The sequence below is a fragment of the Cuculus canorus genome, chromosome Z (genome assembly GCF_017976375.1).
Source record: "Cuculus canorus isolate bCucCan1 chromosome Z, bCucCan1.pri, whole genome shotgun sequence".
Taxonomy (NCBI): Eukaryota; Metazoa; Chordata; class Aves; order Cuculiformes; family Cuculidae; genus Cuculus; species Cuculus canorus.
Window position 1 is genome coordinate 74,877,274 of NC_071441.1, and position 19,669 is coordinate 74,896,942.

The 19,669-nt window shown below is 42.2% G+C and overlaps 1 protein-coding gene across 1 annotated transcript in view; it reads right to left on the minus strand.

Moving 5' to 3' along the window:
* The window catches only part of LOXHD1 (lipoxygenase homology PLAT domains 1), a 186,826-nt gene that overhangs the window by 125,357 nt on the left and 41,800 nt on the right, over positions 1 to 19,669 (minus strand). The window contains exons 2-3 of the mRNA XM_054054590.1: positions 7,855 to 7,969; positions 6,799 to 6,810 (exon numbers count right to left, since the gene is read on the minus strand). Of these exons, the coding sequence (XP_053910565.1) occupies positions 6,799 to 6,810; positions 7,855 to 7,969 (127 nt within the window). The remainder of the gene's footprint in view (positions 1 to 6,798; positions 6,811 to 7,854; positions 7,970 to 19,669) is intronic.

Sequence of the window (19,669 nt, forward strand, 5' to 3'; positions counted from 1 at the left end):
AGATCGATGCAGTGCTGCAGACTGCTACGGAGATGGCACAGAAGTATTAAGCGAGACTAATTAGCCCAAAGCTCTCAGTGCAGCAGTCCCAGTGGCTGATGGTTTATGGCAGTTCCGCCACTGCGCTGGGCTGTTTCCTTTACTAGGATGGTGGGAGACCAAGGCAGGGGAAACCCAGTACACGAGGAGCACTGAGTGAGCACCTGAAAATGCCCATCGGGCAGATGCTCCATGCGCCTGGAAGGAGCCTGGAGAAGCATTGGGAAACATGACTGAGGTCCAAGAGCCAAACTCCTGGCAATTCTTGCTGTCAAAAGGTAGGAAGGATTTGACAGGTCTCTCCCCTTGAGGCAGATGTGCAGCATCAAAAGCACAAAAAAGGAAATGTTTCACAGACAAATCCATTCCTTCCTTCTAACATTTTTCTTGCACTGTTGATTAAGAAGGCAGAGAGAGAGAGTGAGGGACTGTCCCACAGTGAATGGCTATTCTGAAGTTTATGCAAAGAAAGAGAAGAAAGAAGAGAGAGAAGGAGAGATTACAGTCTGGTCCAGGCTGGGGCTGGGATAAGAATTTCATATTCTGATTACCATAGGGTACTTGTTGCACTGAACAATGCAGTGCGCTGGCTTGCACAGCTCCAGTGGCAAATTAAGCAGGGGAAAATTTGACTTGGAAATTTCAACACTGAATTTCCAATGTTCAGGCTTGAATGAGTTCAGACACAGGGACTGGGCTTGCCAATCATTAGCTTAGTCTAAGGATAGTTGATTTTCACTTGCAGTCCCCATCATTTGGCTGAGATAGGGCAGCTTCAGAAATAGGTTTCAATCAGTTTTTATTTTTTATATTTCATATATTTAATTGGTTTTAGCAGCTCTATTTTTCATAGTCTACTGTAGTGTTTTAGAATCCTAGAATCCCGGAATAGAAACATGGAACTATAGAATAGTTTGGGTTGGAAGGGACCTTAAAGATCATCTAGTTTCAACCCCCCTGCCATGGGCAGGGACATCCCACTGCCCAAGGCCCATCCAACATGGACTTGAACACCTCCAGCGATGGGGCAGCCACCACTTCCCTGGGCAATCTGGGCCAGGGTCTCACCACAGTCATCGTGAAGAAATTCCTCCATATGTCTAGTCTAAATCTGCCCCTTTCCAGTTTATACTCATTGTCCCTAGTCCTATCACTACAAGCCTTTGTAAACAGCCCCTCCCCAGCTTTCTTGTAGCCCCTTCAGGTAGTAGAAGCTGCTCTAAGGTCTCCTTGGAGCCCTCTCCAGGCTGAACAACGACAACTCCTTCAGCCTGTTTTACCCATTTGCTTTGAAAGAAATATCCAAAGAATTTCACTGAAGGTTAGTACATGAAATTCTCAAATATTTTTTTCTGTCTCAAGCTGGCAAGTGACATTGCTAAAAAGCACCACACGAACTGGTGTATATTTGAACATAGTATTTATAAATCCCTTTGTGCATGTCTTCTGTGGGTCACTGGCACAGACAACAGAGGCAGTGCCAGAGAGTTTCACTACTACTTGATATATTGACAACAAGAAACAATAAATGGTGCAGTTTTAAATGCAAAATTACATAAAATAAATATTTACACTAAAAAATCACCATAAAAAAATAAGGGGGAATTAACAGAACCTAATCCTACACACATAAATGAAAGTCACATTTGAAACTGAAATTTTGAGTATGTATAGAAAATAGTCCTTACTTCTGTTCAGCTAACACCCTTTCTAGAGCTGAGTTCTTAGGAACAGAGGAAAAACATGGGCAGTAATCACTGCGGTAGCATAAAATCAAAAACTTTTAACAGTGAAGGAGTAACCCGAACTTGAATCACTGCATTAACAATCATTTAAATTACCTTACTATGAGTTGTTTTGTCTGACAATGCTTTGTACACACAAAAGCACAATGGATAAAGCGCTGCACAGAACCACAAAGTGTTGCCATGGATGTAATTTTGAACAAAATTTTAAAGGTGTTTCATTAAACCGTCAGAAGGAATCAGTTCTTGGTGGAGATACTCCCTCCAACCTTGCCCTCAGCTCTGCCTCCTCCTGCCACTGGTGTTTAGCAGCAGCACGAGGGAGCTGGGTACCAGGGATGATTGCAGAAGGTCATACAGCAAAACCTGTCCTACAGCCAGTCACTCTTTATATATGCCTATATATGCCTATATATATATGCCTATATATGGAAAAAATAATGCCTTTTGAATCACTTGCTGCCTCAGGGCAGGTGAGTTTCTCATGGACTAGGGGTGGGCAGTGTACTTTTGACATATAGAGGTGGCAAGGATGAACACTTTCTATCCCTGTTGTTCTCTTGGCTTGAAATTATCGGGAGTTTTGCTTATCCTCTGATGATCCCATATACCTTATAGGCTGCGTGTGTCTGTGCTATCAGACCTCTGGCTAAGAAGGCAGCTTACCACAAGATGCAAAAAGAGGAAAAATGGTTACGATGTTTGCCTCATTCATCTATTTCTCCCTACGCATCCACTATCGATCACTCCTGGAGAGAGGACACTGGCCTGGATGGATTTGTGGTCAGTCTAACTACAAAAAAACACATATATGCAGACCATATTTACTCTTAGTGCATAGCTCCACTGGTAGCATCATTAAGCTCCTTCTTGGAGCGGGGAATACTCCAGGGAGTTTGCTCTGCAAATATTTTGCCTAGACTGTTGTCGTGAAGCTGACAACATCAGTCAATGAGTGGCTGGAAACGCTGCATAAGGCAGCATGCGTTCAAAAATACTCCAGATGGAGAGGAAACCAGCTGAAAAGCACAATGACTGCAGACATCTCTGTACTAAGGACATTTTGCTATTTTTCTACCAATAATGTGACCAGCAGAAGGAATTCTGCTTAAACAAGCACAGAATAATTAGTGAAAAAATGGTCCCGCTTGGAAGGATATAATGGAATAAGATAAATTGCTCAGGGGTGTGGCAGCTGATGACACCCAGGAGCCAAATGCAAGCCCAAAACTATGAGATTCATATGTCCAAACTTACCTTGGAGCTTTACAAAGTGCCACAGGACACACTGAAACAGCCTCTGTCTTATCCATATGCATTCACAGCACAGACTGCGAAAGCCTTAGTGGCACATGTTGGATATGTGCTCCTTCACTCTGTATAGCGTGGGCCAGCAGTATCTTAATATCAGGTTTTTTCCTTTGATGACATGATTTATACAAAGAAAATGAAGCCGGTATTTAATTTAGATAAATTTAGCTTCACTTTATGTCTTTGTTATCTGCAATTGGGTTTTTATTTTCTAGAGAAACTGCAGACATAGCAGATAGTGCCATTAGTAACAGTGCAAAGGTCATTCAGCCTTTCCAATATTAAATTATATGTTGAATTGCATCCACTTTGCCAAATTTGGGGCCAAATTTTACTTTAAAACTTGCTGTCCCATTCCCCTGGAGAAATGTTTTTGAAATTTCTGATGAGAATGAAGTCAGGCATTTTTAAGACTGAGATTAGTGAGTCAGGTGAAAGGGCAGAGCTTTGAGATAAGGCAGAAAAGTCGAGGCTTTTTTTCCAGGAAGGCACCTTATACTTACCCCATGGGGAAAACTGGCCAGATTTTACAATCTGAAAAAATGCTGCTGGCACTTGATCAGCAGGAAGCTGCTCTAGCAGCTCAATTCCCTTAAAAGTCTGCCTCTTTTGAGTGAAATCCTGTTCCTCCTGCTAAGGCTTGACCTTCCTTGTAGCCGCACCACCAGCTGCTACGTGTGTAGCTGCAGGTGAATAATAATTTATAAATACACCAGTTCTAGCAGCTCTTATCTTTGGGCTGTTCAGCATCGCTGTCTAAGCACTCTCTCAGGTGGTTTTGTTCCTGAAATTCAGACCATAAGCCTAAGGAAGAGAGAGAAGAAATCTCCCACTTTGCGTCTGTTTAAAAAGCAAATATAGACTCCAAAGTGTGCTGTCAGTTAACAGTGCCCTGGATCATTAAGTCTTCAGAGCATGGTGCAACTGCTGCAGATATTTACAGTCATAAATCAGAGTACGGTTAGAGACATAAGCAGCTTCACCAGGAAACATCACTTCTCATTAAAAGAAAATTATTGCACCTTATCGCTGAGCAGTGATGTAAGAAATCTTCTGCCACTGCACTTGGAGTTTGTTTGCTCCCTAGCCCAAATAGCCCCTTCTATATCAACTTTCCAACACTTCCTAACGTGTTATATCAATTTATCACAGTAAATAAGCTTGCCTCTCTGTATCTGTTTGTTTATTCCAGAGCTGTTAAACAACAAGAACAGATCTTCTGCAACTTAGCTTGGTTCAGATGTAGTAAAGCTACAGACTTTAATATCCTCTAAAGATCACCATGGAGGTGCTCTGTGTTTCATCAGTATTTGCAGGCATTAGAAACAGGAAAAACTCTGTATAGTGACTCAAGGCCATGTAAAAGGGACTGCAATTAAAGATATTCAGCATAGGAAATAAAATTAAATCGACTGCACAGTCCTTGAATTCAGTAAGCTGCCAGCTGCCACCAGTTATTTCATCTTTCTTTCAGATTGCCATAGCTGCTAAATCTTTTCTATCGCCTTTGTTTGTTTTTAAAGGAAAAAATCCCCCCATGAATATTTATTACAGTTGTCACAAACTGGATCAGGTAAGTCTGACACTGAAAAGTGGATCTGTTTTCACTAACAACGAATAAATAGATTTGCTGCTAAATACTGTAAACGAGCTTGCAGCGGCATTCCTGGCTGAGTTTTGCAATTGGTCCTCAGCCCCAGCATGGTGGAAAGCACGAGCAAAGAAATAAAATGCTGTGGAGGATCAGCATTATTTGGTCGGCATTGGACTACGGAGAAGCAGCTTGTGTCTGCAGGAAAGGTCTTGGTGACTGCCAAAACGCCACCACCAAGCAGTGCCTTGGTGTCCACCCATGCGCCTGTGATGAAATTCACGGAAAGAAACTTTATTGTAGTAGGGCTTTAACTTCTGGCTGAGCTGTAGCAGGTGCAGGATGGCAGGTGGGGATCTGGACAGTTGTGTGAGCTAGACTTTGAAGTGGAATTTTGCCAGGAGTGGTCAGGGCCAAGTAGCACTTTGCCAGTACCCATCCATCACCTCTGGCACTGGGAGGGAGGGCAGACAGAGACTGCAAAGGAGGATTTATCCCAGTCCCTCCCAGACCCAAACACTACTTGGTTATTGCTCCTGGCCTAAATAAATGCATTTTTGGGGGCAGAATTTGGACGTGGCCACTTCCAGAAGTGATGTTCTTCCTGACAAGTCATGATGCCGATTTGTACCTGTTTTTCACAGTTACCTTATCATTGTCCGATGTTAAAAATGCATCACATTTCGTCAGCTTGCCATGTCTTCCCTTTACCGCACATGAAAAAAGATCTGAAATGTTATGTATTTCACTACCAGCACACAGTCACAAAAGAAGAGAAACCTATTCTAACTAGAAGTTGAACTGGTAGTACCATCTTTAGGCAATGTATGATATTTTAGCTTTCCGTCATACGCAGGGAAATGTAAACGCCTATAGAATGTCATGCATTTGCAGTCATAAGTGAACTCATGTAAACATTTAGTTGAAAGATGCATGAGATTCCATCCTTTTGCCATATTCACAAAGCTGCATAACCAATTTTGGGGCAAACTCACTATTCTGTATTTTGCTTCATATTTAGAAGGCAAGCCTATCAGTTAAGCAGATTAGCGGACACTCCTACACCTGGACTAGTTTTTCTCTCGCTGCTCCTCCATGAAGCACTGTAACACTCCAGGCTTTGCTTAGAGAAGCAGAAATTTTGCTGATGTTTGGGAAACCCCCAGTGGAAAGCTATAGTTGCAGTTCTAGCGGTCACCTCCTACGGGACTGTTTTAAAAAGCCGTGAATTGCAGAAGTTGGCTTTCCATGCCTTTCATCCTTGCTTACCAAAACCTCAGCCATCTGCTCTCTGCAGCAACAGGGACCAAGCCCAAAATGCTAACCCAGGTCTGAATAAGCTCAGGTTGCTGCTGCTGCAACTTAAAATATTCCCAATGTGTCCTTTCTTTTTGTCTTTTAGAAAAACGTAATGGTGAGTCCAGGAGGAAAGAGCAGGCATAAGCAGAGTGCCAGCAAAGATGATTTGTACAACCAGTAGCTCATTTAAGGTCACGGCTGATTAAGAAATCTATTATGGGGACCTCCTGACTTCTTCTCTAAAGGACACACAGCTTTTAGTTTTTTGAAGGCAATATCTGGATTCTTTCCACAGGCACGTGCAGAAAAGCACCTTCACAATTAAATGGCTCTTTATGTAAATACTGACCACAGGAAAACTCCCTGGAAAGCAGATACTGCTTTGAAGGCTTTGCCAAATACTACGAAGTAGGTTTTGGTGCTGGAAGCTCTTCCCCCAGCAGAACTGCTGCTGCTTCCAGCTCTGCCACTGACCTGCTATGGGATCATGTCATCTTTTACCTCCTTGCTGGGTATCCTCTGAAAGATAAATGGTATTCAGTTTTATTGTGATGTCTGTGTGGAAATCACAGAATGGACACAAAGCATTCTGCAAAGATACACCACACACAATCAGTTCTAGAGGTGCTGAGATAATAAAACTCCTTTGGCTAAGCTCCGATTTCTGAATTACAAATATGGCAAACAGGGCTGAAATTTCATGTATTTTCTTTACCATTCCCATATCATTTTCTTTACAGACTCTCATGTTTGAGTTGCTTCACTGGGAAGAGAAGCTCTTTTGAGGGTAAAATTTAAAATAGCTGCAGGTACCTCTTGTCGGCGCTGTAGAAATGGAGAAAATGTGAAGTTACCGTGTGACATTAGCACAGGATTAATAGTTTCTGAAGCACATTTTCAAGAAAACTAAAACAATAAGAACACAAAAATAACAGAGACACACAGCCTTTCCTAGACCCTATGGAGAATGGATTTCTGCTCTTTCTTAGTGTAATTGTCTGCCTAAAGGAAAATTAGTATAGCATTAGTTGGGACTTTGTTAAAAGTCACCTTTTTCTCACTGGAGCTTAGCTCGTGCTGGCCCCAATGCTCGCTGTTGTTGTTGTTTTTTTAGATATAGAAAGGTATTGAGAGAGTCAAAAGCCTCATAGTAGGCTTCTAAATAATAAAGTATGGTTTCTATTAGGTTCAAAGCAGTGGTAAGAATTGAAAAGTTGCATCCAGAGGGTGGCGTTGGCATCAGCTGGAGGAAAACAGAACAGTGCCACCACAGAGGTGTGCAACCATAATGGCGTGCAACCAAGCACACAGCAGATAGGATGGAAATAGCCTAAATTAGGCATCAGCTTAGATTCTTCCATTTCTGCTTGCCTCAGATTTCCTATGATTGGGTGTGGGTGGTTACCCATCAACAGCATTACTTGAAACCCACTGAGTTACTCTTTGGAAACATTCAAGGACATTTATCTCTCTATACCTGACTTAGCATTGACACCTCAGTGGGATTTAGGCATGTGAACATGGCCCTTCATGCCCACTCCAACAAGTGATGAATATTGACAGCTTCTAAATTGGGAGCTCCTAATTTAAACATTAAGAAAAGTAAGCATCCCCACACCTTACAAGTGTGAGCATTATATAATATGGATCTGAACACGCATTCCCACCTACAGAAAGGAATGCAGGTTTGCAAGGAATTTTGGTAAGAAATATGAAATGGCAAAAAATCATATTTCCCTGGTGATCTCAAAATAACTTCTATGTTTATTCCCTCCGCATCCATCAGCACAATATTACGTTTCATCAAAATGCAATAAAAATAACTGAGGAAGAGGCCTCAAGGATGCGGATTTCCTACTAGATACTCACTTGCTTGTGAGATGAGTCTTCGGAGTGATCCCATGCTCTCCAAAGAGGGTAACAAAGACATTGGCGTCCGTTCCTGCTCCCCGGACATCACCTGTCACTGTCACCACCTCGTAAACTGTGGAAGGAGATAAAAAGATCAGGACACCAGGAGAAATCCTTCATCCTATACATTATAAATCCTAGTAATGCCCAAATTTACTGCTTTAAAATAAAGATGGATTGCTGCACCCACTACTGAAACTCATCTCTTGGACAGGACATCAGCTGCTAAGGATTGAGCATGATTACTAAACATTATCACAACAGATTAAAACCGCTGGAGACACTTTACATGGGCAAAGAGGTATTGAATTAGGACAAACGTTGCTGAAAATAAAATCCTTCTCTGTGAACACATCGCCTCCCCTACCATAATGCGTGTGCATGTATTACATATAACAGATGAACTTATGTGAAGTGTTAGAGTTAAGCTATTGAGCCATTTTTCATTTATGCACATGCCAACACAATGCATGCTGTCCTGTTTGCTCTGATAATGTATTTGTGTGAAATCTCAACAGACAGAAATTTTGCATTTCAGTTGCTCTGAAGACTTTACCACAGACCAAATGCTAAATCATGAGGAGTATAAGGTAGGAAAGGGCTTAAGTTAGACTCTCAAAGCTCTATCAATTTATCTTTCCAGGCAGGAGATTGAGTGGTGTCTTTATTACAACACATAAATATCTTCTTGTGAGAGACACGAGTTTAAAAAAGGCTTTTACTCAAGTGGAGAAAGGCATGACAAGATCCAATGGCCACAAGGTAAAGTGAGATAAATTCAAATTACACTCAGACACACGTTTCTGAAGCAGGATGATGTGTGAAGTCTGAGCAAGAATTAAGGCTTGAAAACAGGATACTGTTCTGAAGGACGTGTCTTGGTTGGTTCAAGTACATAAGGAATTGGAAGAATTTATGAAACTTTGCCTATGGCCACACCAAGCATCCTGATGGCTTTAGAACTTGATGGTCATTAACTAATAATGATACTTCAGGCTTAGACCTACAACCTGGAGGAAGGGCTACAATTCATGATTTTGCCTTGCACAGTCTGACTGATAAGTATGTGATTTTTCAGGACTAATCCTGTGAAAATGCACCTTCTTCACAGGTGAAATGTAACTGTTATGTATTTCGTTAGTGTCCATCTTTTCTTCACTATATCACATATGTGTTCAAAAGAGACAAAATCTATACTGGGGATCAACATTTTAACTGAAGAACATGGAGACAGAGTGCTAGAGCAACACCCAGGCCACTCATGTAGAACTGGTTAGAAAATATTACTTATTTTCAATGGCTCTAATTGCACCAAGATAGAAGAAAACACTGAACTATTTTCCTAGCCTTTTCACTGATCTAAAGAGGATAGTAAGGAGATATTATTGTACTAAATAGAGTAAGTGATGATCAGCGCCAAATTTTAAGAATCATAGAATCACAGAAAGTTTGGGTTGGAAGGAACCCCAAAATCACCCCGTTCCACCCTCTCTCCCACTGGATCAGGTTGCTCAAAGCCCCATCCAACCTGGCACTGATCACCTCCCAAAAGCAGCTGTGACTTCTCTGGGCAACCTGCACCAGTGCCTCACCACTGTCATCATGAAGAATTTCTTCTTAATATTTAACTCAATCTCCCTCTTTCAGCTTAAAACTATTCCCCCTCATCCTGTCACTGCACTCTCTGATAAAGAGAATCCTTTGGCTTGGTTATGGGCTCAAAGGAAGAGGAGATTTCTTGTGAATAGGGATGTATGAAATCCACAGCTTTCATATGAGTAATATGTAAGAACAGTGTTTTCATTTCACCTTCCTTCTGTTAGCATTCACACATGCCAACGGGAGATGTTTGGCATAGAGCATAGAGACAGACGACATCCTCGCATTAGCCATTAAACAAGAAGAAGACTCGTAATCCACCCTGCCCCAGTGATTCACCACTGATTGCTTCATGGTTTTCAGCACTGTGTCAACTCTGCTTTGAAAACAGTGGGCTTACATCATTAAGTCATACTATTTCTGTACTGGCTTACAACAGCCTTTTATGTCTGGCCACCTCAAAGCTTATTGCAACTTATTTGTACCATGGAAGTACTTATCACTGTCAGACCATCCTATAGGCATTGCCAAAGCGACAGTAACAGCTGAGCATGCCTTTGCAAACTTTTGTTCTGGAAAAGTGCCTTTAACATATCATCCCCTGTTTTCCCCACAGATGCTCAGTAAACTTTGGCCCTGCTCCTGTTTTCAGGGCGTGAGGTCAAGTTGTGTTCAGCTTCTTGCTGTCAGGCAGGAGGCCGAAGGCATTTTCCCTGTGAAAAGGGAGACAAAAAGTCATCACAACACTCTGTAAGTTCCCATAGACCTTTGGAAAGCTCAGAAAGGTTTTTTCAGTGAGTTTTTGTTAGCTGCTAGAGAAGTGCTAGGACTGGTAAGATGTACGTGACAGGCAGAACCTGTCAAGTTACATCTCCCACGTTATATCAAGTTAAACCCATTCCTCAACTGGTATGCTCTACCTCTAAGGGTATAGACATGGAATCACAGAATCGTTACGTTTGGAAGCGATCAAGTCCAACCGTCAACACAATACCAACATGCCTACTAAACCATGCCCCAAAGTGCCATGGCTACATGTTTTTTGAACCCTCCCCTAGGGATGGAGACTCCACCACCTCCTTGGGCAGTCTCTGCCAGGGCTTCACCACTCTTTCAGTAAACAAATTTTTCTGTCTTGGGCCGCCTCTGCCAGTGCTTTGCCATTCTTTCAGTAAAGAAGTCCCTCCTAATATCCATCACATCATCTATACATTTAACCTTAATATCCTTATGGAAGAAAATAATAATCAGACTGATCTACTTTCACTTTCCAACTACTAACAAAAGAGACAATGGGATACAAGAAAATTAGGTTTCTAAGACAACACCATCAACAAGCCACAATACTATCCCATTAAAAATCAAAACCCTTCTCTAATTCCCAAAATGGGAGTCTCACGGTTTCAAGAAAACACAAGCCATGAATATGTACAAATCTGCACTTTAGGTTCACAACCCCAAATTCAGCCTCCACGCTCCACTGCAATCAAGCCGCACGTAGATGAGCAATTTTTACCAGGACAGATGCGCTGAGCCTTGTCTGAGTATCTCATGTCATTACTGAGCATACGCTGTGTTTAGCACCATTTTAATTAACTTTACACAGAGGGACAAAAGCGGGGGCTGTTTGGTGACACCAGCATGTCACTGCATTTGACAAGTGCCACAGAGCACCCCTGGAAGGGGAAAAGAGCCCTGATGACCCTTCACTACACCCATCACTACAGCTGTGCTGCCAGTTCTGCAAGTAAATGATGTCACCACTTTCCACTGATGTCATGGAAACAGGACACATGACTTTATTTGAGGGAAGAATATAAAAGTTTAATACTAACATTGATGTTAGCTCTCTCTGGAAAAGACACCTGGACGCAAACACAGCTTATTTAACAGCTTCCTTCAAAGCCATGGGAAATTCAGCAGTCTGGATCCAGGATTGTTGTCTTTCTTTGCATTTCTTTTATTTTTTGATCAACCACTGACAGCTGATGGGTGTCATCTTTTTGGGGGGGGAACATCTCTGCAGCTTGAAGACTCGGCAGGCAGAAAAGGCTGCCCTGATAGGCTGGGGTGTGGGGAGGTGTGGGCAGCACTTTTGTATCCCAAGTCACTTTGCTGGCAACAACGTCCACCATATAAGATGAGAAGAACTGCAGTCTACAGTTATTTCCTAACCACCCCAGGAGTTTGCTCCTGAATAATCGGATATTCTGGCTTTGAGAGAACATGTCTGACCTTACAAATCCCAAATGTATATATCTTTTACTTTATGATTTGGGACAATAAAGCCAAATTAGCTGAAAAGCTTGAAATTGGATTTCTGTGGAAGTCACACTTCTAACCGAGGGTAGAATCCGGGCTAGAAAGATGAGTTTTGCTACTTTAGTGCTCCAGCTGTGAAGGGAAAGATTAAAAAAATACAGACATTAAATAGCTCAAGTACTGTATCTGTTTCATCATGCAAGGTAGATCTTCCCTTCCCACCAAATTCCTTACTTTCTTTTTGGATGGTCTTATGAAATTTCCAGTCTTCTCCTTGTTAGAAACCCCTCTACACCACTCAAGAGATCTGAACTTCCTGCTGAAGATTCATCTCCGTCAGTGCTGTGAATATTCTCAGAATAGTGGGCTGTAATACTCAGCAAAGATGCACCACCGTGGTGCAAAGATGCCAGCTCTTAAAACCATGCCACTGTTGGAAAACATCTGCCTCCCAAATAATTTTTACAGGAACTGTGTGTAAGTAGGTCTGGCCACATTTTTATTCATTTTTCTTATCTTCCACCTGCATCAGTCTGATGTGGAATATATGCTTATTACCGGGTAAAGTTAAAAGAAATAATCCATTCAGTTTATATTGTCAAAATAAAGGGTGAAAGAAAAAATACCAAACCAACAAAACCACAATATTTCCTTATGAAATGATGAAGTAGAAAGGTTGCTGGTTTGCCATCTTTTGATACTGGTGCACACAGTCAGTTCAGGATTTCTTTTGGGGTTGTTGCTGGTCCAACAGTGACAAATCAATTATAGCAGTTTTTCAGGAAAGAATGAGGTTTGGGTAAATTGCTCCAGATTTGGCTGTATCCTATTGTTAAGGCTCCTTTTCAACAGAAGCAATCACTGAATGCAAATAGAGCATCCACAGGGATTTCATGGTTACCTTTGAAGTTTCCAAGTGCACCCACAAAGTCTCCCTTTTCCCTGACTAATGTATGAGCTGTCAATATGTAGTGGCTTTGCTTTTAGCGGTCTGACATTGGTGAGGGTTATACTGGGGAACATTTAAGCTCCTCAAAGAGATCTGCTCTCAAAGTTGAGTTTGGGAGGGCCAGTTCAACCCCATTAACATCTCCTCCGCAGAGTCAGTTGAGAGAGGAACTCCAAAAAGACACCAATATTTTACCAGCTGCACATCTCAAGAGTTTCTGTTTGACCCGTCTTAGCAGGACTTCAAACGTGAACTTTGTACAAAGCTCTGCAATAAATTTTGGCTTCCATAATGTGAAAACAACTTCTCATATATATTTCTGCCGGTTCTACACATCAAGATATACTTTGGCAGAAATCCCAGCCTCTCCATGGATGGATAGCTTTGCATCCATGCCTTTTTGATCAAACGTAAGTTGCAGACCATGACATTCCCACGTCCCCTTCTTAGCTATTGACATCGGTCATCTGACTCTGTCCACATATGGACAGGATGCCCCAAAAGTCTGTGTCTCTTCACCTAAGCTGTTGCTTGATCAGACCATTAAGTTAGCCTTAGGATGCTTCTGTCCATCTGTACTATTTATTAACAATTCTCCTACCAGTGCTGAGTCAACACACACAATAAGAAGAGGAGCCCCAAAGAGAGGCTGCAAAAGCAAAAGGGAGAGTGCAGGCTCCCAGCCTTACCACAGGCATGCTGAGTGGGCCACTGCTCACAGGAAGATGCTTACATTTAGGTGTTTTTGTCCAAAGAAAAATCTCACCCATAAGGTCAAGGAACGACTATTCTAAGTGCCCAGAACACTGCTAAAATACAGTAATCTACAGTGTCAGTATGGAAATGCTTCGCTTTCAGGCCAGTCTCCAAACCCTGCTTTTTTCCCAATGCAGAGTCAACATAAAGCTTTTAATACAGCCACTCATGCAGACTCTTTTGTTCCAAACATTATCTCAATCAAGTGAAATTTGGTTCATTTTTTTTCATCTGGTAGATATTGAATCCCCATCTGACACCCCTGTTTAGCTGTCAGCATAAAGATTTCAGAAATCAGTGAAAGTTTGAGCAAGCTAAACAGAACTGATTTGCTATGGACTGCAAACATATTACTGCTTTTCATGGGCATATAGAAGCTCAATAAAGGAAATAACAGACACTAGTTTCTTTGATAAAAAACTCCATTCAGAAATGGTAATTTCTAGTGCAAGATACAGACAGCATAAAATCAGTATCAGGTTACATTGCAGCATCTCTGGAAGAACTAAAATCCATTTCCCTGCCTTGCAGAAACAGCTGATACTATAAATTCATAAATCCCATGGCCAGAATACGAAAACACTTGCTTGAAAATCATTGCTAAAATTATTGTAAAGCTATAAAGACTGACAAGTGGAGACTGAGATCCTCTAGCTAAAAGCACGCCAAATTCCCTTCGCTCCACAAGCAAGGAATATCTTCAGGCAGAAGAGTTCTTTGGCTGAGAAATTCAAGTTTTTCTGACTCCAGTTTTTCCGACTGCTTAGCACCAATTATGGTAGTGACTGCAGATCCCTTCAGGTCCTCTTCTTGTATGGTGAATATGGAGAACTGAGCTGGAGCAAATGATGGTCCCTAACTGTTGTCTAGCAAGAGTGATCCCTGCTAGAAAAAAATTAAGGGATATGCCACATGAATGATTCGACAGGTGTAGCAAGACAGCAGAGCTAGTGAAGATTCATCAAGGAGTTTGGGTAAGGAAGAGCAAAAGCAGAAGCAAGAGCTCAGCCATGCTCTGAGCACAGGCAGGGAAAAAGAGGGGATGAAAGCTCCAAGGGGACTGCAGATGTGGAACATCCTAGAGGTATCAGCGTCCTGGCGGCAGCCTGCAATGCACTGCCACCCTCCAGCATCTCTGCCTTTTACTTCTCTTGGAGCTGACCTACCACACACATAGCAAACCTCATCTCTCTCATTATTACAGTCATCCTCAAAGAGATCTGCAAACTCAAACCTCCAGGCTGCCCGCACAAGGTGAGCAAGAACTAAACCCTCCTACGCCACAGCAGTGGGAGAAGCCTGCAACATGCCATCTTTAACTTGTATATAAAACCAAGCCAACACAAACTGCTTTGAAGCTGTGTGTATCAGAGCTACACTCAGATGCATCCATTTAGCAGGATGTATTTACCTCTACAGTGGTAATGGTTGTTTGCGCTTCCCTGTATTTCCAGTTGGGAATTCACTGATTATTCTCCATATTTGCTTAATGTTGATTCATGCAAAACACCAATCATTCTGCCTTCTACTGAAGCACTTCAGTGTATGTTTGTCTTAGAGCACCTGAAGAGTACCTTGACATTTATGCAAAATACTTCGAAGTTTTTAAGTGTCTGTGCTGTCTGTTTCACGTTTTGTTTGTCAAAATGATGCACATGAACATATCAGTTACATACTTACTATGGTTTTAGTGTTATCAGGACCATACTTTACCTACCATAAAGAAAAGCGTTTGAAATCAGCACTTGTTTGTTTTCATCAAGCCACAATTTGAACAATAATTGCTCGTCATACACAAAATAAGTCAAATTCTCTCATTCTCTCTGGGGTAAATCCCTACTAATTCCATTGACTTGAGCACAATGACTTTGGATTCATATTGGCAAAACTCTGAGCAGATTTGGGCTTCACACACTACAAGAGATTGCTTGCTCTCTATATGTATTTGTGAAAACAGCTTCTGAGTCCAGCCTGGATGCCAAATTAATTATGCAAAGCAAAATAGAGGGATTTTTCTATGAATACTGGGACACTGTTAGACATTTTGTTATTTATAGGTTACACAAAGAATTGCAGAATTAATATTATCTTCTATTTTGAGACACTCCTCGGACATGAATTAGGGAAGTTTCCTGCAAATTTACCACTGGTATGCACAGACAGCATCATCTTGAGCTCTGAAGCATCATTTATCTCTTAAAATACAAATCCAAACCTGAATACTATCCTGTCTGTTCCCACAGACAAAGTAGTTGTGGTTAGGATTTTGTTTTACTTCATCAGCTATTGCAAAATCAACACTTCATTCTCATGCACCTTAGGAAGCCAAACTCAATTCATCTCGTGCTCCAGCTATCACTTAAAAGTGTTTTCTATTTAGCATCAGCAGCAAAAAAACATCTTAGTTCTTTGCTGTAATGGCAAAGCAGAATCAGCTTAGCAATCGACTTCTTTGTTATTCAAGTTTAAATTGCGCTGGAGGAAAACACTGTGCCTCAGGGGAGAGAACGTTTTTCGAGAAAAACCTGTTCCATTTCTTTCATTATCTTTTGGACACAAGGAGAGCCTGCCAGGACACTGGTGCCTCTGAATCACAACTATGGACAAGAACATCAGCTGTTGCTGCCCAATGGGAAGAATATAATACAGCCTGAGTAAAATATGGTATTGATCTTACCTGCAAGCACTGAGCAAAGTCTGTGATAGAGAACTGTGTCTGCAGAACACAACTGCAAGTAATTCCCTGCTGCCTAGGGACCAGATTCAAAACTAGAGCCCTGCTTTCTTCTGGTTCTCTAGGTAGCAGGACACCTGAGGTCAAAGAGAGATGCTCTCCTTGCTGCAAACTCTGATCCCCGATACCCAAATATCAGGAAGAGCAATTTCAACAAAGATTATTTGCTGACCCCCGCACCCGCCTTGGTCTGAAGGCATTGCGGGTGTTGGATGCTGGATGCTCCCTGACATGAGCAAGGGACAACATTTCCCCTGGTTTATTTCTGGGGAACCGCTGAGTTGGTTTTGCAGAGAAAAGCACAATGACTATGATATGTTTCAAAACTCCTCGGCCTGAGGCACTGAATCCAGGAGGACCTAGTTTATGAGGCAACATCTGGCACAGCCACTGGCAGGTGAGGCCTGGATGATGCTGTGAGCAGGGACAATCGCCACACAGCAGGCACACCATCTGCAAGCTGGAGGGTGACACTGCCCTTTGCAGCTCTCAGCTGAAGAACCAGCACCTTTTGCTCCTGAAACTTGATTTCCAGATGCATTTCAGATTGATGGTTTTCATAAGCAGGGACTGATACTTGTCAGAAGCTCGTTATAAATACAAGTTATGTGTGTTAGCTATAGTTACATTCATGTTGGTAGATGTCATTATGAATTAATCATAACTACATGACTTAATTGTTCATGCCAGACAGCTACTACTATCCCACTAGCACCTTAGGAAAGATTTAAACAAAGCAAGACAAAACAAATATGAATGGCTACAAACTACGCCCTTCCCACATCCTACCTCTTTGCAGATATCTCCTGATCAACACTTGCAGCTCACAGAGCAACTCAGAGAGAGATGCACCTCCCTGAACTTGGGGCACAACACCCCCGTGTTGCTCCACATTAGAGGAGGAGGGCCTGGAAAGCCGCCTGGAGGAGGAGGACCTGGGGGTGTTGATTGACAGAGGCTGAACATGAGCCAGCAGTGGCCCAGGTGGCCAAGAAGGCCAATGGCATCTTGGCTTGGATCAGAAAAGGCGTGGCCAGCAGGAGCAGGGAGGGGATTGTGTCCATGGACTCGGCACTGGGGAGACCACATCTTGAGCGCTGCGTTCAGTTCTGGGCCCCTCACCACAAGAAGGATGTTGAGGCTCTGGAGTGTGTCCAGAGAAGAGCAACGAAGCTGGTGAGGGGCTGGAGAACAAGTCTGACGAGGAGCGGCTGAGAGAGCTGGGGTTGTTTAGCCTGGAGAAGAGGAGGCTGAGGGGAGACCTTATTACTCTCTACAACTGCCTGAAAGGAGGTTGTGGAGAGGAGGGAGCTGGGCTCTTCTCCCAGGTGACAGGGGACAGGACAAGGGGGAGTGGCCTGAAGCTCCACCAGGGGAGGTTCAGGCTGGACATCAGGAAAAAAAAAATTCACAGAAAGAGTCATCGGGCACTGGAACAGGCTGCCAGGGAGGTGGTGGAGTCACCATCCCTGCAAGTATTTAAAAGATGGGTAGACGAGGTGCTCAGGGACATGGTTTAGTGGCAGATAGGAATGTTTGGACTCGATGATCCAAAAGGTCTTTTCCAACCTGGTGATTCTATGATTCTATGACACTGCTGCGACACAGACATCCGTAAAATGGAAGACAGCAAACTATTATGGAAAAATACAGTAGATCTGAAGATCAGGGATGAAGTGCCACAAAAAACTTAGAGTTTCTAACAGTCACATCCTATTTTGGCAGCTGCAAACAACTACTTTTTGATATAAGTCCAGTGAGTCCTGCAATGCATGTGAACCTGTCAACAAAAGCCACTATTATTTTCAAGCTGTTTTTAAGCATTGCTTCTCCAGTATTTGTGACATTGTGTTGCAGAGCAGTGCAAGAAAGAAAATCCAAAGGCAGAAGAAAAAGCCCTCTGATAATGCTTTGGGAAACATCTGTGCCCACAAGGCACCAAGAATAAATAAATGTTTGTTGGAGCAGTAATAGTCAGCCAAAGAGGAGGCCTTAACCAGCCAAAAAGTGTGTTGTGAATCATAGAATCATAGAATGGTTTAATTAGAAGGGACCTTAAAGATCGTCTAATTCCAACTCCCCTGCCATGGGCAGGGACACATCCCACTAGATCAGACCCATCCAATTTGGAAGTTGCATCCTGGTCGGATCTTCAACAGCTGACACAGAAACCCCTGCTAAATCATAGCATGCCAGCAGCAGTCACGATGCCATCAACACCAACCCCACCATGAGTCTCTGCTATTCTGGGGCTCAGGTGGATAAATTGCCTCTCCTGAGGCTGTGCACAGGATTGGCTCAAGTTGTAATACACATCTGACTTGTCCTGTTTTTCTCTTTATGCTTAGTCCCTTATAGCTCAGTATGATTTTGTGCTCAGGCTTTCCACCCAGATGGAGGTAATTCCACTATTTTAATGGCACAAGATCAAATACTTGCCCAAATACACAGGGACAGGATGATAAACACCTTCATGGAGAGCCTGGAAGGAGAATGTTTAATGTAAAATAAATGATCATGATTATTTAAACTCACAATCCTTAAAATACCAATCCAATCCTGAAACCGAGTATTTGATACACCAGTGAAGGGAGCTGCTGTCCTTGTGAGCAAAACTAGCACCTCAGTTTTTATTCTGTAGCCAGAGAATGAAAAAAAACTGCCTAGGATAAGTTTGTATTTTCTAAAAACATAGGAATCACAATTAGTTTCTTAGAAGTTAAAAAAAAAAAACAAAACTAAACTAAAAGGATAAAGTAAAATTGCAAGTCTCCATATCTCATTGAGTTATTCCAATGTGATCAAGTCCTAATTTTACATCTTCTAAAAGTCAGCTTCTCAGAAAGGACATATTGCCCTACACTTTAGATGCTACAGATCAGGCTGATGGGACACAAGAATTGGATTTAACATCTGTTTCTCATTGAAAACTTGTTTAGTTTCTCGTCAAGAGCTGCCAGATATTTTCTGTTTAAATCCAAACCCCAAACATTTAAGGTAAAAAAGTAGCCACAGACTGCTCAGGATATAAAACTGAACATGCCATTCCGTTTAGATTGAAGTATTATGAGTGTGAGGGTAAAAGCAATGGTGGAAAATGGCAGTCCTCACAGGTGTGGGCTTTACAGACACCAGCTGTGCTGTGGGTTTGGCAACCTGGTGCCTACAGCTGTCCTCAATGCTGTTTTGGTGCTGCCAGCTGGGCAGAGCCATCCTAAATGGATCTTCTGTGTGTGTCTGTGTGTGTAACAAGGATGGCTTCTCAGTTCCTACATAAAAATATTTGGAAATGCTCCTATGACTTAAAAAACACTTTAATACCACAGATAGTTTAGTGTTCACTTGCAGAGTACAGACCTCTAACAGACTCTAAAAGTGATCTAAACGTTTCAAAATTTATATTTCATGCAGTCATTTGTAACTACAGAAAATGCTGAGGTGCAAGCAGGTACCATCACCATCTCCAAGGCAGT